Raw genomic sequence first — 18,413 nt, 5'->3', positions numbered from 1 at the left:
TGAGTTTTGGGTCGGTGCAAAGATCGTCGGTGTTGAGAATTCTTTTAATTGGTATCATGTGAGTTGCGAAAGCGATGGTTGTAATACTAGAGTGGTTCGACGTGATGATGGACAATATGAGTGCAACAACTGTTTGAAGATTTCGTCGAAGGCTGTTATTACTTACAAAGTCACGGTTGTAGTTGAGAATGCGAGTGTGAACGCTCATTTGGATATATTTATTTGAATAACATGTATATAAATATATAATTTTTACTTTGAATTTTAATATATGTGAAATTTCAATATTTAATATCCAGACCAAACTTGTATTACGATATAACATAACAAAAAATATCAAAACAATAAACTATTGACTTCAATCAAAATCTAAAACTTGGTATAGAGTTTAATTTTTAATTTTGATAATGTGAATAATATCTAACTTTAAACGTAAATAAATAAGTTATGTTTTAATAAGTAACTAGTATTTGACCCGTGCGCTGTATGGTATGTAAATTAAAAATTATTAATTGTGTGTATGTTATATTATAAATTGTGTGAAATAATGCTGTTATAATTTATAACATATAAATGAAATATGTGTGGGAATTCAACAAAAACAATATGAAAATGGTATATTACAAATAGTTGCAAGGTGATGGTACTAAGAAAAGAGAACTTTACAAAATTACAAATTATTGAAAACTTCATGATATACAACATTAGTGGTTGATGTAGTAGTTGAACTTGGGTCTTTGACTATCAATATTTTGAGACCGTCTGGATTGTTAACCCGAGATGCAGCTACGTACAACTGACTGTGTACAAAAACCGATTTCTTTAGTATTAAACCAACATGAGTCAACGTTTGTCCTTGACTTTTGTTTATGGTCATTGCATATGAAAGCATTAATGGGAATTGCCTTCGTTGAAACTTGAACGGCAATCTTGGATCAGAGGCTGACATTGACATTCGGGGGATCAACACTTTTGTACCTTTGTTAGGTCCGGTCAGAATCTCGCCTTCAATAACATGGTCTGCTAGCTTTGTAATTATCAACCGAGTTCCATTGCACAAACCAAGAGAATGGTCAATATTTCTCATTAACATTACCGGTGAACCGATTTTCAAAGTCAGTGTATGATTTGGTAGACCTGAAACCCTAATGCTGTTTAGAAATTCCGGTGGGTGTACATCTCCAAGTATGCCGTTGTCGCCATCGGCTTTGCATACTGCGTCTGAACTATAGTATGACCTGCTTTCGGTATTATGCAACTCAGTCATATAGTCATTGACGGCGTTGACCACATCGAGCGTTGGAGCTAATATAGCACGACCTAGCAGATGCTCGGGGTCGGTGTTTCCATTTGCAAACATAGGAAATGTACTATGCACAATTGTTTTAATATCTTCCCCTCCGGATGACAGTAACATGTGTTTTGGAATTACAACCTCTGCGAAACCATCATTCCGCCCACCCAGCTTTCCATCACCGACATTAGCAATCCAATCGGCAAATTCTTGTAATCCCTGCCGGTTTCCACCGTTGGGTACCGAACTTAGTCTGAGGTTTTTAGTCAACCTTAAAACTTTGCAACTATCCCATAGAGATATGATGAATTTATGGCTGAAGAAACAATATCTTGCCGTGTACCTTTTGGAACTACTGGGAGAATTTGCCGGAAATCTCCACCCAAAACAACTGTTTTACCACCAAATGTCTTCATTTCACCACACGGGTCTACAAAACGCAACAAATCCCGCATAGTTCGATCTAAGGCTTCAAAGCAATGTTTGTGCATCATGGGAGCTTCATCCCATATTATCAAACTCGTCTTTATCAACAATTCAGCCATGTCGCTACCTTGCTTAATGTTACAGGTCGAGTCTTCGTTTATTGCAATAGGTATTGCAAATCTTGAGTGAGCAGTTCGGCCACCTGGTAACAACAAAGAAGCTATGCCACTTGATGCCACATTTAAAATGATCTGACCTTTGTATCGGATTGCAACTGACAACGCTCTCCACAAGAAAGTCTTTCCTGTTCCACCATAACCATAAACAAAAAATAAGCCACCTTTACCGTCTGCAATGTCTTGTATAACCGTATCATAGATGAGACTCTGTTCTTCAGTTAGTTTGGCACACAGCACTTCAGCATATTCTTTCAACTGCTCGTGATTGTAACATAACTCTTCAAAAACCAACCGATTCTGAAACAACCTTGAATTATCTGTACTTGGTATTGGCATCGGAGGATAGTCTTTTAAAGACTTATTTTGTTGCCCCAAAAGGTTTTCCAATTCCAACAATGCAAAGTTCTTTTTCTCTTCCTCTGTTAAGACCAAATCTGTTACGATGCCAACAGCCAGATAGTTATAAATATAACCTAAGAAATTTGATGAAAGATTATTGTATCATAAAAAAATGTACATTACCTGGTTGTTTTAATATTCTTCTTTGATAGTGTTGAGCATCTTCAGACAAATGTTGCCACACTTGATTCCAAACATTTTCGGGCCTAATAATTGATGAGGATGTTAGTAAGACAACAAATAGCTTCCTTAATGAATGTGCAGTTGACCAGCAGCTTGCTTCATTTATAGCATCAATGTATTCTTTATCCGGTCTAACAATCCATGAGCATAACATGCATCTCTAAAGGTCAAGTACTCAACACCATTAACTGTCCTAATATCTTGGAAACCTTTAGGACCACGGACTATGTTCAATAGACACCTTAAATAATAAATTTCTCCTGAAGCTGGTGGTACATAGAATATTCGACCAATTGAGAAACCCTTTTTTCTTGGATGCCATTCACGGATGTCCTTTTTCCACACAAATTTGGTAGGCATCTCAATGTAAGTTAATAAGCTCGCTTCTTTAAACTTCTGGTTGGCTACAAACCATGCATTAAACATACTTTGCCCAACGGTCTCTCTATTGAGGACATGATCAATCGTATCATCGTCTTGGAAAACAACTGATTGGCAGTCAGGCAAGTGAAAGCTTAGTCGCTCAACCGGTGGAGTTCTGTACTGGACTTCAAAACTAAACAACCTCCAAGCTGCCTCGCATGCAGAGATGTATCTGCAGTCATAGTACATGTTTATTTCATCCACCATCTCATTACCAGCTTCATCCATCGTAGTCTTGTAAAACTCAGCCGTTACACGGTCGTTACCCTTGTTGACATACTTGAATAGGTACTTGATTGACCTAGATTGGTTACACCACTCCACATTAATGTGGGCTTTGTATTTCAAGAGCAAGTACCGATTATGTGGTACAACATACCTATTGTCCAACTCTATTCCATTTTTTTTTATTGTCCTCTTATCATCCCTTCTTCGATACAACGGGTAACCATCCTGGTCAAAATGAGATGCATCAATATATCTTTTTGGAAAATGCTTCGAGCACTTGCCATTTACCATGCACGGTGAATTGCTCCTGGCAACACCACACGGGCCGTGCATCATGAATTCTTCGACAGCTTTGTAATACTCAATGACCATCAGCTTGTCTGGGATCTCGGCAGAAATGATCGTGTCCATAAAAGCAGGATTGGCAAAGCAGCTCGTCCCTTGTAGGAACAGTAATATTTGAGCATGTGGAAGACCCCGTTTCTGAAACTCAATTGTGTATATTACTGTTGCAAAAACAATTAGATGATGTGAGTTCTAAGATTCATATTATTAACTATTTTATGAAAAACGGCAGTTATAAGGAAATGCGGAGCGCACCTGTCCTTATCGCACCAAACAGTTTCCCATTTTTTATTTCTTTTATTAAGCAGTCTAGCTTCATCTTGAAAACTCGGCAAACAATGTCCGGTCGATCTTCAGCTTTCAAATTTCTTTTCTCCAAAAAGCGTTGAATCTCCGGCCATTTAGGATTACATGTAAAAGTAATAAACAGATTTGGATAACCTATAAATCTGCAAATTGCCATGGCGTCTTGGTAGTTTTGTATCATGTATCTTGCTCCTCCCGTGAAACTTGAAGGTAATATTATTCTTTTACCTTGAGAGCTAGGTTGAACTTCACCTCGTGTCAACGCATCAGAGAGACCATTGTACGCCTCACACCTCAAAGCTTTTTGATTTGACCTAATATATAGTAACCTCGAAGATTCAACCATAGTATACGCATCAACCAAGAATTGTTGGAATAACCTTTTAGCGTACATTATAGTTGAGATCTCATTTGATCTTTCGTGAGTACGGAACGCGAAGTACTCTCTTTGTGAAACACTCTTTCTTGCAAAATTTTGTTTAGTACCATGTGTTGCAAAATGTATATCTTCCCTAAAACCATCCTCTCCATATGGAAATAAAATTGGGTATTGCAATGGTAGATACGCTGGGTTTAATTCACTTATTCGTTTAAGCATTCCAGATTTAGACTCGACCACAATATCACGTTCACCCATGCAAGGGTATAAATCTCCAACAATGAGAGCAGCAACCTCGGAAGTAGTTGGTAGCGCATACGTTCTGGCATCTTTAGACCTCTTCCCTATTAATCTCATTCTAATTTCACTTTTAGGATTAGATTCCATAAATGACTTGGCCATTCGGAATGACTTAACCAAAACATTGTGCTCATCTAGGTCTTGCTTAATGTCATGAACTACATCAAGATGCAATGTAAAACCATTGTTTTCCGCCCTAAAAAAATAAGAATATATAATATAAGATTTTAAGTATTAACCAATGAGAGGCCCACAAGAGTTTACTAACACAGAATATTATACCTGAAAGAGTTGAAGCGATTTTCTATCTCATTCTCTGTATCGTGAATGTATAATTGTGCAAATTTAGGTTGAGTGCCAAGTGAAGGCAATAAACTTCCAATGCGATGGAAATTTTGACCATTTATACGGAATATAGGCGGCGATGTTCCGTTGTTAATAGTTCTATCAATTTTTCCACCCATTGACGTGAAGCAAAACATGTTGTTATAGGACCTTATATTCTTCAAAAAACATTTGTTTTTATCACTTGATGTAAAGAATAAATCATACAACCTTTGAGGAGGCTTTGTCATGAATGGCAACTTTATCTTACCATTTACACAACATGCGGAGTATTTAGGCCTGTCACATGACCTTGAATTGCTTGACCGTTCATTGTACCAAAAAAATGCATTACAATGCTCGCAAACATACTCTGGATCACCACTATCAAAATAATAGTCTAAAAAAAATACATTTATATTATGTTATAATAATATTATTATTATAATTATCAAACCAATGTCTAATTAGTTTGTTAGAATTTAGAAAGCAAATATGTGAGGTGTGTGGACGTGTGGTTGCAGAACGTGGAGCACTTCATGGAGCACTAATTCCCTACACTTTAGCATTCTAGTCATTTCTCTTGCTATAAATATGTTTACTTGCAAAGCATTTCAAAAGCATCCCATCAAATAAACATTATCTGTTTATTCCTCTCTCTCTTCTCAAATATATATTATATATATATATATATATATTATAGATATATTATATTATATTTAATATATATTATATTAAATATATTATATTTAATATATCTAACATTTGGTATCAGAGCCAGTCAACCTTTCAATCCCGAGATATTGTTCGTAGTGAAATATGGCTACAAATTTCAATATTGTATGGTCGGGTCCCAAATTGGACGGGAAACTCGATTACAATTATTGGCAAATTATGATGTCCACACATTTGCAAGCTCAAAATCTTTGGAGCTTTGTTGATCCCGGTCTACAAGAAGGAGCTGAAGCAGGCGCTATATGGCGAGATAAATTGGCCTTGGGTCAGATTCACCAAGGTGTTCATTATTCCATTTTTGGGCAATTAGCTCGTGCTCAAACAGCAAAACAAGCTTGGGACATCTTAAAGGTGTAACACAAAGGAGTTGATCGGGCACAGAAGTCTAAGTTGCAGTCGTTGAGAAGGTTGTACGATAATTGTGAGATGACCTCTACAGAAACAGTAGATGCGTATTTCACTCATCTTATTGATATGGTGAATAAGATGAGGCTATATGGAGATACGATTGAAGATGGTGCAGTGGTTGAAAAAGTTCTTCGAACTATGCCGATGAAGTATGACCATGTGGTGGCTTCAATAACAGAGTCACACAAAACCGAGCTCTTATCAATTGCAGAGCTGAAAGGTATGGTAGAAAGTCATATTGACAGGATTGCGTCAAAATCGGAACCACTAGCAGAAGAAGCTTTGAAGAGCCAAGTCACCCTTAATGTGACTGGCACTAATCAAAGAGGTGGAGGATCTGGTAGAGGTCGTGGAAGAGGAAGAGGAGGTTCTAGTGGAAGAGGTCGTGGTAACTTCAACCAAGGAGGAGGACGTGGTAACTCCAACCAAGGAAGAGGTGGAGGTAATACCAAACAAGGTAAATTTCCATTTCATTGCTACAATTGTGGCAAGTATGGGCACAAGATTGCAGATTGTTGGTATAATGAGGACAACAATCGTGGAAATCAAGCAAACATTGCTGAAAACACTGCTGAAAAGTCTGGTGAGAGTTCTGAAACTTTACTTTTAGCCAGCAATAGTTTTTCTGCAGATAAGAACATATGGTTCTTGGATACTGGGTGTAGTAACCATATGTGTGGGAAGAAAGAATTGTTTTCTGAATTGGATGAATCAGTCCGGTCTGAAGTGACATTTGGCAATAAGTCAAAGGTGCCAATTTTGGGAAAAGGTAAAATCTCTATTCAGTTGAAGGATGGTACTCGCAATTTTATATCCGATGTGTTCTATGTTCCTGAACTACACCAAAATTTGTTGAGTATGGGACAATTGTCAGAAAAAGGATATAAGATAGTTATTGCTCAGGGGTGTTGTACCATTGCAGATGCTAAAGGAGTTTTGATTGCAAAGGTAAATATGTCCCAAAATCGACTATTTCCTTTGAAAATTAAGCATACTCTCCTTGCTTGCTTTAATTCTGAAGTTTGCGATGATAATTGGTTATGGCATATGTGGTTTGGGCATTTTCATTTCTCTGGATTAAACTATCTTGCAAGAAAGGAACTTGTTTCTGATTTACCTGTTGTGAATGTCCCTAATCGTATCTGTGAGATTTGTGTGATTGGGAAGAAGCATAGAGATCCATTTCCCGTGGGCAAGTCAAGGAGAGCTACAAAACAGTTGGAGATTATTCACTCAGTCCTATGTTCGTTGGAGGTTCCCTCACATGGAGGTTGTAAGTACTTTATTACTTTCATTGATGATTTCAGTAGAAAAACATGGGTTTACTTTCTGAAGCAAAAGTCTGAAGCATGTGATGTTTTCAAACAATTTAAGACTTTTGTTGAAAAGCAAAGTGGTTATGAAGTTAAAATCTTGAGAACTGATAGAGGTACAGAATATATTGCCTGTGATGATTTTATGAAAGAAAAGGGTATTCAGCACCAAATGACAGCTAGATACACTCCACAACAAAACGGAGTGGCTGAGAGGAAGAATAGGTCAATCATGGATATGGTGAGGTGCATGTCGAAATCTAAGGATCTGCCTAAGCCTTTTTGGGCAGAAGCTGTTGCTTGTGCTGTCTATGTGTTGAATAGGTGTCCAACTAAAAGTGTCCGTGATAAGACACCCGAAGAAGCTTGGAGTGGGAGAAAACCCTCTATCAAATATCTCAAGGTTTTTGGATGTTTGGCATATGCACATGTGCCAGATCCGTTGAGAAAGAAGTTGGATGATAAAGGTGAGAAGTGCATATTCATTGGTTATAGTGACGCTTCAAAGGCTTATAAACTCTACAATCCTGAAACTAAAAAGGTTGTTATAAGTCGTGATGTCACTTTTGATGAATATGGTGTCTGGGATTGGTTAGCTAAAGATGAAAGTTCAGTTGTTATTCCTGCTGGTGAAAATATTGTTGAAGAGCAACTGATTCCAGATAATGTTCAGTCTCCTTCACAGCCAGAGTCGTCAGTTCGACGATCTCAGCGCGAGCGCCACTTACCAGCTCGCTTGCAGGATTATGTTTTGGGTCATGATAATGACCTGTCTGATGAAGAGATTGTTCAATTTTCTCTCTTTGCAGATTGTGATCCTTTAACTTTTGAGGAGGCTGCTACAGAAACTCATTGGCTTAAGGCGATGGATGAGGAGATACGTGCCATTGAAAAGAATGGTACCTGGGAGTTAACAGATTTACCTCCTGGAAAGAAGCCGATTGGAGTAAAGTGGGTTTACAGAACGAAGTACAAATCAAATGGAGAAATTGACCGTTTTAAGGCACGGTTGGTAGCAAAGGGTTACAAGCAGAAACCAGGTATTGATTATTTTGAGGTTTTTGCTCCTGTAAGTAGACTTGATACAGTTCGAATGGTTATTTCTCTTGCTGCTCAAAATGATTGGAAATTGCATCAAATGGATGTCAAGTCTGCTTTTCTGAATGGTTTTCTTGATGAAGAAATATATGTTGAGCAACCTGCAGGATTTCTGAAGAAAGGGGAGGAAAATAAAGTGTACAGGTTGAGAAAAGCCTTGTATGGCTTAAAGCAAGCGCCTAGGGCGTGGTATGGTTGCATTGACTCATATTTTGTTGAAAGTGGTTTTATGAGATGTCTTCATGAACACACTTTGTATGTCAAATGCACGGATTCTGGTGATATTGTTCTAATCTGTTTGTATGTTGATGATCTGGTTTTTACTGGAAACAACTCGAAGCTAATCTCAGAATTCAGGGAGGCACTCATTAAGAGATTTGAAATGACCGATATGGGCCTTATGTCTTACTTTCTTGGCCTTGAGGTTATTCAGATGGATGGTGGAATCTTTATTTCACAAAAGAAGTATGCTGTTGATATTTTGAAAAAGTTCAAAATGGAAAACTCCAAACCAGCTTCAACTCTGGTAGCTGAAAAGTTAAAGGTGTCCAAAGATGAGTGTGGTAAGAATGTGAATGTTACATCTTATAAAAGCTTAATTGGGAGTTTGAGGTATCTGGTGGCAACAAGGCCAGATATTTCTTTTGGAGTTGGAATTCTTAGCAGATTCATGGAGGAACCAAAAGAATCACATTGGGCTGCAGCAAAGCGAATTCTGAGATATGTCAAAGGTACAAGTAATGATGGAATTTTTTACTCTACTAATGAAACTGTGGAACTTGTTGGGTACACAGACAGTGATTGGGCTGGAGATGTTGAGACCAGAAAAAGCACATCAGGATATGCCTTCTATCTTGGTTCAGCTATATTTTCTTGGTCTTCAAAGAAGCAGCAGATTGTAGCGCTTTCAACCGCAGAAGCAGAATATATTGCAGCAGCAAACTGTGCTACTCAAGCAGTTTGGCTGAAGAGAATTTTGGAGTTCTTACAACACGAGCAGGAAGCACTTACGACTATTTTTTGTGACAACAAGTCAGCAATTTCGTTGTCCAAAAATCCAGTCTTTCATGGTCGTAGCAAACACATTGATATCAAGTATCACAAAATCAGAGAGTTGGTTGCTGAAAAGCAAATCAACATTGAGTATTGTTCAAGTGAATGTCAAGTTGCAGATATCTCTACGAAGCCGCTAAAGACAGAGACATTTCTCAAATTGAAGAAGGAAATTGGAATGACCAATACGTCCAACTTGGTTTAAAGGAGGCAATGTTATAATAATATTATTATTATAATTATTAAACCAATGTCTAATTAGTTTGTTAGAATTTAGAAAGCAAATATGTGAGGTGTGTGGACGTGTGGTTGCAGAACGTGGAGCACTTCATGGAGCACTAATTCCCTACACTTTAGCATTCTAGTCATTTCTCTTGCTATAAATATGTTTACTTGCAAAGCATTTCAAAAGCATCCCATCAAATAAACATTATCTGTTTATTCCTCTCTCTCTTCTCAAATATATATTATATATATATTATAGATATATTATATTATATTTAATATATATTATATTAAATATATTATATTTAATATATCTAACATATTAGTTCATATTTAACAAAATAATATAGTTCATTGTCGTCCAAAGATAGTATGTATTCGTCCGACAACATTTAATATGAACTCACCATTTTTTGAGGGCATATTGTCATGTAATTGTTCAACAACTTCCTGAAAATCTGATATCAAATTTCGACAATGCTCGATGGGTTCAGTCTTCGGCTCTACCACGACTATTTGCAGGTTATTGTCATTTGTAATACAACAATTACTTTCAAATCCTACACAAACGATTATAAAATATATTACATGATTATTAAATATTTACTTAAACATTATAATTTAATATTGACTATGCAATAAGCAACTCGTCCTCGTAATATATTTATACATAGTTGCGAATCTGGGGTTCGATTTAAGTCGAAGCAACGATTCTGACAGTTGGATGTAGTTGGTCTGTCGCGGTCCCCATTAACTGTACCGCAATTTGCTTTAATTAAAAAGATATTGTAGAACGACTTGTTAGACTATTAAGTATTCCATTTGACTACACAATAAATTTATAGTAATCTTATTACAATATACTTGTTGAGATTATTACTATTTGATATGTTGCTAAATGGCATTCTGCTACTAAAATCTTGCGTTGAGGTAGTCTGTATTGTCGTTCGTATCGGAGAAGAAGCTGTGAATTACGGTAGCAAAGATTATTATCAAGTAGCAGTTAACACAGATGAGTATAAATTATTTACTCAATTTCAAATTTATTACCTTGCGAGACTGGTGATCTATTTAAGTCGAACGAATGATTATGGCGCTTGGTTCTCGGTGATTTATCACGGTCCCCGGTAGCTCGAGCGAAATTTTCTTTAATTATAGAACAGGCGTACAAAACACACGTTAGAATATTAATTATCCCATTTGATTGTTAGAGAATTTATTCAAAATATTATTATAATATTGGTTGAGCTAATTACTATTTGATATGTTGCTTAATGGCATTCTGCTACTAAAATCTTGCATTGGGGTAGTCCGTATTGTCATTCGAACCGCAGTGTCACCTGTCAATTGCAGTGACAACTAATATTAACAACAATTCATTAAGGGAGTGAATTGTTCCAAAAAAAACACTTACCATTTGTAAGAATACTTAAAGGCGTACTTAGCGAACTTTGGAAAACACCAATTAGCGGTGTACCCATTTTTGTATTCTTGGTAGATTCAAAGGACGGCATGTACGCTTCACCATTGACAGTGATATCTTCATTCTCTGTAGAAAAAAAAAACAATGTTATCACTACACATGTATTTTTTGGTGTACCCATTTTTGTTACTCATACCGAGATCTACTTTAATTATTCAATAATAGGATGTCAATAATGACGTTATTATATTGTATAATCACAATTATAATGTTAAAGTAATACTAATACTTTAATATTTAGTCATAATATTATTATATCGTATCATAATATAATATAATCATATCATAATCATAGTAACATTAAAAATCTTTACACATAGCTTAATCTCATTTTTTAGTAGAACGTTAATAATATTACTTTCATAATTGCCTAAATATTAATAATAACATTTAAAAGTGTAATGATAGAAATAATAATGATTAGTATTATTATCAAATAATAACGTAACAATACTAATATTACTATAAGAATAAAAAAAATAATAATAATTAAAATTAATATTAATTACCAACAATTATAATAAACAATTTAGTACATGAAGTTGTAATACATAAACAATTAAACAATAAAATGAATAATAATAATAATATTTATGCGCACTGCGATGCGGTGATATTATTATGACTAAATAATAATAATATTTATGCGATGCACAATTAAACAATTTTATGACTAAATAATAATACATGTAGTTTAATATCAATAATAATAATAATAATAATAATAATAATAATAATTATTATTATTATTATTATTATTATTATTGCGGTGATGTTCACAGCTGGCCTGAGACGGTGATGTTCACAGCTGTCCTTCCCTTTCCTACACACCTAGAAGGCTCGATTCTGAGCTCATTTCACTCATCCCAATGTGGGTTCTCTCACTACAAATGGAGTTGATTACTCCGGTTAGGGTTCGATTTGTCAGTCTCGAACCCTCTATACTATGGATTCGCGATGAAGATGATGTTTCTGTGAAGTATCAACTGACGCATACGTCTCCACAATACTCCCAATCTGAGTGTTAACTCCATAGTCAAAACCCCGAATCGGAGTTATCAACGGGTCTATCGTCCTCTAAAGATGAACATTATACTTTGCCGGAGGTCATGGGTAGACAGAGATCGAAGCTTGGTGGTAATAAATGTGTGTGATGCTCAACGGTGGACCAAGGCAGAAATGGGTGTTCTCCTACACGATTTCTAGGATTTATACCAAGTTGGGTAAGGATTTCTAACCCTATCTCTTCTACGTTTTCAGATCTAAGTATGGTGTATATATATCTATCTAAAATGGCAGCTTATAGAACTAATTTTTAGAACTCATCTTACTATATACTGAAATTTTTTGGGCCAAGAACACATACACATAGTTTATATGGTTTGAGATAGTCTTTAGGTCTATACTCTAACACAGAATAGTATAATTACTTTAACAGTATATAGTATTACCTTGGTTGTTGCTGTTCTGCTTCTACTTCGAACCAATTGTGGTTGAAGATGTAATTTTCTTCATGTGTTCGTCGGGAGATGAATTGGCTAAATTCCAATTTTGTTTAGGTGGTGCTTCAGAGAGAATAAGAATATCTCTGTGTTGATTATATAGTAGTAGAGCATTCCCATCCAAGATTGGTAGACAACATTGGAAAATGGTGATTATAATTCAAGTTGGAATACTAAAAGTTTTAGTTGTGCTACTTAATGCATAGTGATATCAATATACGTGCTAGTTGCATATTATTACTATTTCCTTCTCATAATTACATTGATTTATCAAATTAGTCTGAAATATAATAAGGTTCCTGATTAAGCTACTATGCTGTTTTACAGGTAGCCTGAATATGAAAAGAGTTGTGGTTGTGAACATGTTGTGACATGTTTTAACTAAGTAAGTACCAATGTTATCCAGTTTGGTACTTACAGTTGCTTAGCAAGGCTCAAAGATAAGTTTTAAGTCGCTAAATAGTGTAGAATCTACTTTGATATACATTGTTAGTTACCCAGAATAATATTATTTCATTGTTTCTAAAATATATTGTTTTTATACTCCCTTGATCTAGATAATTAGCTTGTGGAATCTGTATGACAATCTGTATAGTTCTTAAAGCATTTGAGGAGGCTTCTTAAGTACAAAGTTGGTGTCAACACATCGTAAGTGCCTAATCAGCACTAAGTCCCTAATCATGTACTTTCTAATCCCGTGCTTATTATAAGCATCATTTGCCTGCCAGTCGTATCTTAATTTAATAATTGTTGACTAAACTGCAGGCAAGCTGCTACACAATCTATGATGGTTCAAAGGATTTTGAAGAGAGCTTATATTGTAAATTGTTGTCAACATGTCTGTGGTCCTAATGACATCTAATTATGCACATTGTGAATTTCAGTTGTACTTGCATTATCAAAGATAAGTTTTAATTCCATAATTAGCTATCACTATACTTCGTTACACGTGTGTTCGCTACTCATGTACTATATATAATATTTCAGGTTCGCATTTTGATCTGCATTATCCTATGATTGCTGAACTCACCTGAATTCGCATTGTCTTTTTACTTAATAGAGTAGTAGTCTTCTCATGTTTAGAAATTCAAGTTTACTGAAAATATTAAGCAGCTCAACATGTGCTTTGATTTTTTTTTTTTTTTTGTTATGTTACACTTATTGAAATACCTCTATGATTAAGTTATATTACAGTTTTACTCACAATTGTGTTTTTGACTCCATTCTAAAGTAGAATGAAGTGTGTCTTGCTTGATCAAACTTAAAACAGTTTTTAGTAGTAACAAAGATGTTAAGACGTTCTGTTTGAACCCTAATACATTGTAAACTCTGAAGATACCTGATTATTTACATTTGAAACTTGATATATAACAACATTTTCTATTCTGCAAGCACTTATAATGTATAAGTTAGTTTCATAATACTTTTGCTACCTTATATTAAGTACAATGTTAATATCCTGTTTACATTATTTAGGGTGCTCAAAATTGGATGCCAACATGCTTTGCTGTTAGTGATTACCAAACTGGAGAAGTGATTGACAGTAACCAATAGACAGGGTGAGATATCTCTTTTACTAAATAATTAAGTTTTGTAATCTTTGTATTTATAGTTTAGTAATCAGTGTAGAGTTATTGATAGGATGTAATCTTAATAGAAGTGATGGATAAGTGCTTTTAGGATTAGATAAAAAAAATATCCAAAATATTTACAATGTTTACATTTTTAGGAATAGAACAGGTAAAATTATATGTAATCACTAAGATTTAGCTTACATTAATCTTGTTTTCAAAAAAAAAAAAAAAAAAAAACTTACATTAATCTTCCATCTAATGTTTTACCTTAACAAATTACAATTGAAACTATATCTGTATGCTAACATATACTATTTGCATGGTCTTTTTCCATCATGTGATGTTCATCTTCTTCCCCTTTATGTGGCATCACTGTCTTCTTTAGTACCTATAAAAAAAAAAAAAAAAAAAAACAAAATCCATTCTGCAGAAGGGATATCACATTTTCCTTACTAATAACATGATTTAAAAACCAACTGAAACCAATTAAATCCACCATGAGTATCCAAAATGTTATGTCAATCTGTTTTAGGAACACCGCAAGTTTGTCCTCATAAAAGCATTCATAACAAAAAAAAAAAAGTCCAATAGAGCACATCCCAGTCATTTAACTCATTACACATCTGCTTATTTCTCAATTTTGACCACAGCTTCCTTGCTTTTTTTAGAACTTTGTGTGCTGGAAAATTCATCAATAGGGATCTCTTTACTGTTCCATTCTCAATGCTGTTCTCTGCATTCAGCCTCTGTGCAACAACTTGTAGAGGACTTTCAGCTTCATTTGCTTGGTCATTTTCCTACAAAATCAAAAGTTGAAACTATAAGTACTAAATAATCTGCATTTATAAAGTAATTGGTATAATATGATACTCGGTATCCCCAATTATACCTCTAGATCCCATAGATCCTCATCTATAAGCTCCAACTCCAACTTTGAACTGAGATCCCTGTCCCTAACTTGAATTAGCTCTGGTGCATGCTTTTCTACAATCTTTTCATCAGTGATGATCCTCATAACAGGGAAAGCATTAAGATAGTTTTGGAACTGTTCTTTGCGAACAGCAATTCGAAATAGCATATTCAATCCAATCAGAGTCTCAAGCTCCTTAGGTAGCCCCTTTCGGCCCTGCACGTAATTCATTTATTTTTTAAACTTTGTGTACATAGGAAATTTATACAATTGGTATATTAGTTAACAATTATATATACTTTATTACCTTAGGTACTATTCCTAAGTTAATATAATAGTTAAGAATTAAATACCATTTAGTACCTTAGTATGGGTATCCTTCAAATCATCTGCGCTAATACCAAGTAGATCAAGGCACTCCCTGTCCCAGAGAAGGAAAGGAGCATTCCCATCCAAGTCCACCACCCTAACTTTAACCTTGTACCTCAAGGTTCCATCACCCCAATTCCTGTCACATGTACTACACCACAGCCACTTTCCTTTCAGTTTCAGCTTTTTGTTGCAACCCTTTGTTCTACACGAAGCATAGTACCACTCAGGGTCATCAATGAACACAATCCTTGCTGCCACCCAAAAATCTCCAAACTGCACACACACATAGACAATTAGCAAGGTACATTATGAGCCCCAATCCATACTTGTGTGAGTATAAATTTACAAAATATTATGTTCATTGTGAAGGTCTGAGATGCATACTATGTATCAGTTGATCTATTTTTGCTAACAGAAAAGAACACATACTATGATTATATAACTAACAAAGATTAAGTTGTGTGTGCAGGTTTGGGTCAAACACAGAGTATGGGTTGCATAATAATAACCACAAAACTGTCCCTAGGATGTGTTCATGCTATTTACTCACTGAGATAAGCACACCCTAATAGATTCTCTAATTTGTTAGACTAATAACTTTGAATGATTTATATAGAGACTCCTATGTTCTGTGCTATTATATTTGTATCTAATGCCAAATATTAAATGCAGATTAAAAAAGTGGTGAAGTTGGCACTCACTGTGCATATTTGAGATGAATACAGAGCATGGGTGGCACAAACATATAACAATGGTCAACTATATAGAGTGAAAACATATATATTTACTCAAATAGGTAATGATCTAATGGTAATCATGGTAATCATTCAAATTATTATTTTCTTGGATTGTAATAGGTGGCACATTCTATCCTATGATTATATAACTAACAAAGATTGAGTTGTTTGTGCAGGTTTGGGTCAAAAACATATTATGGGTTGCATAATCATACTCACACAAATCTCACAGTTAGTGACTACAATGTTATGCCAAATATTAAATGCATATTAAAGAAGTGGTGAAGTTGGCACTCACTGTGCATATTTGAGATGAATACAGAGCATGGGTGGCACAAACATATAACAATGGTCAACTATATAGAGTGAAAACATATATATTTACTCAAATAGGTAATGATCCAATGGTAATCATTAAAATTATTATTCTCTTGGATTGTAATAGGTGGCACATTCTATCCTATGATTATATAACTAACAAAGATTGAGTTGTTTGTGCAGGTTTGGGTCAAAAACAGATTATGGGTTGCATAATGATACTCACACAAATCTCACAGTTAGTGACTACAATGTTATTTACTCACTGAGATAAGCACCCACTAACAGTCTCTCTAATTTGTTACTGTATTAACTTTTAATGAGTTACATAGGCCTGCTAAGTTCTATATTGCCTCTCATTGTGTAGGTTTGAGATGCCTACAGAGCATGGCCTGCACAAACATATAATAATGGACAATTATTGTTAGTAGGTTGTTAGAAGAGTTCTCCTAACTACTCATTTGAAATTTGAAATAAGTGGTTAGGAGTTTCCATTTGGCTTGTATATAAGCATAGGTTTCCTGTACTCAACTCAGACGGTATTCTCTATCTCAATATATATACACACTTCACTTTTAGAGTTCAACATGGTATCAGAGCCATAGATGTGGGTGGTGGGCTTTGGTCGGAACGAGGAGGCGCCGCCGCCGGGAGGAACGGAGCAGTCATCGGAAGGTTCACGCGTCGGCGCGTGCGCTGTTCTCCGACCTCGCCTCTGGTCGCCGCCGACGCGCTGGGTTCGTCTCCGTGCGCCCGACGCTCCTATATTAATATCTCCGTCCGGTGTTGAGGGGATTTTGAGTGGGCTGTTTTCCAGATCTGCTTTGCTGCGTGAGAAGTGAAGCTGGGTTGGGTTTGTCATCTGCATAGAAGTGAAGCTGCATTTCCAGGTTGGTTTTTTGTGTGTTTATTATGGCAGAAAATAGGACTATTACAGTGGTGTCAACACAATCTAAATTGGTTGATTTGGTGTTGGCACCTGATGGGTCCAATTTTGGGGAATGGAAGTTCTTAGTTGAAGTGAACTTGAAGGGTATGGGTAAAACTGGACATTTAACTGAAACATGTCCGGCGGACCCTACCAAAGCCCAAGTGTGGAAGAAAGATGATGACGCCCTGTTTTCACGTATAATAAATTGTATTAATAGGAAGATAATCCTATCTTTACAGCATTGTAAGAGTGCGAAAGAAGTGTGGGATTTAGTGAATAAGTGGTTTAGCGGGGCAAATAATTTGAGGAAGTTATATCAGTTATCCCAGGATGTTCATCGACCGTCTCAAAAAGGGCGGGACATCAGGGATTACTATTATGACTTCAAGAATATGAGTGAGGCATTGTGTGCTGCTATGCCGATTACTGATGAAGTGGATAAAATGAAAAAACAACGTGATCAGTTGCATATTTTTAGTTGGATTTCTGGGTTGGATAAGGAGTATGATGTTTTGAAATCACAATTATTGGGAAATAAGGAATTAGACTCGCTCGACCAAGTTTTTTCTATGGTTCAAAATGCGTCAGTGAACCTTGGTACTGATAGTACGTTGGAGAAACAAGTCTTTTTCTCACAGGGAGATAGTGGGACTGATAGTGCCAATAGTCGAGGAGGTCGGTCCCGAGGACGAGGTAGAGGGCGCGGAGGAGGTCGAGGGCAAAGGGCTTGCTATAATTGTGGTGATCCCGGTCATTTGCGTAACTAATGCCCACAGCTCTCCGACCATAGGAGATTTGCTAATTCTGCCTCTAGACCAGAAGAGACGGTTATGATAACTGAAGAAGAGTTGGCTTTGTTTAATCAGTTAAAGCTGTCTTCCGCTAGTCCAGGGTCATTGCCGTCTCCGTCAGCCACCTTTGTTCAAACAGGTAATCCTATTGCTTGTGTTTCCTCCTCGTCTCGACAG

The 18,413-nt window shown here is 35.9% G+C and overlaps 2 protein-coding genes across 2 annotated transcripts; one reads left to right on the top strand and one right to left on the bottom strand.

Annotated features, from left to right (window-relative positions):
- Nucleotides 1–670: 670 nt before the first annotated feature.
- Nucleotides 671–4,926, bottom strand: LOC109157284. The gene is made up of 6 exons (XM_019305184.1): nt 4,745–4,926; nt 3,733–4,658; nt 2,618–3,638; nt 2,422–2,504; nt 1,631–2,333; nt 671–1,547 (listed from the first exon to the last, which is right to left on the bottom strand). The coding sequence occupies exons 1-6, from the start codon at nt 4,924–4,926 to the stop codon at nt 671–673; spliced, it is 3,792 nt and encodes a 1,263-aa protein (XP_019160729.1).
- Nucleotides 4,927–17,426: 12,500 nt separating this feature from the next.
- On the top strand, nt 17,427–18,212 carry LOC109157283. Its single transcript, XM_019305183.1, has one exon. The coding sequence runs from the start codon at nt 17,427–17,429 to the stop codon at nt 18,210–18,212; it is 786 nt and encodes a 261-aa protein (XP_019160728.1).
- The last annotated feature ends 201 nt before the right edge of the window (nt 18,213–18,413 follow it).

The sequence above is a fragment of the Ipomoea nil genome, unplaced genomic scaffold (assembly GCF_001879475.1).
Source record: "Ipomoea nil cultivar Tokyo-kokei standard unplaced genomic scaffold, Asagao_1.1 scaffold2779, whole genome shotgun sequence".
Lineage (NCBI taxonomy): Eukaryota > Viridiplantae > Streptophyta > Magnoliopsida > Solanales > Convolvulaceae > Ipomoea > Ipomoea nil.
This window is presented reverse-complemented; position numbering and strand designations above follow the sequence as displayed.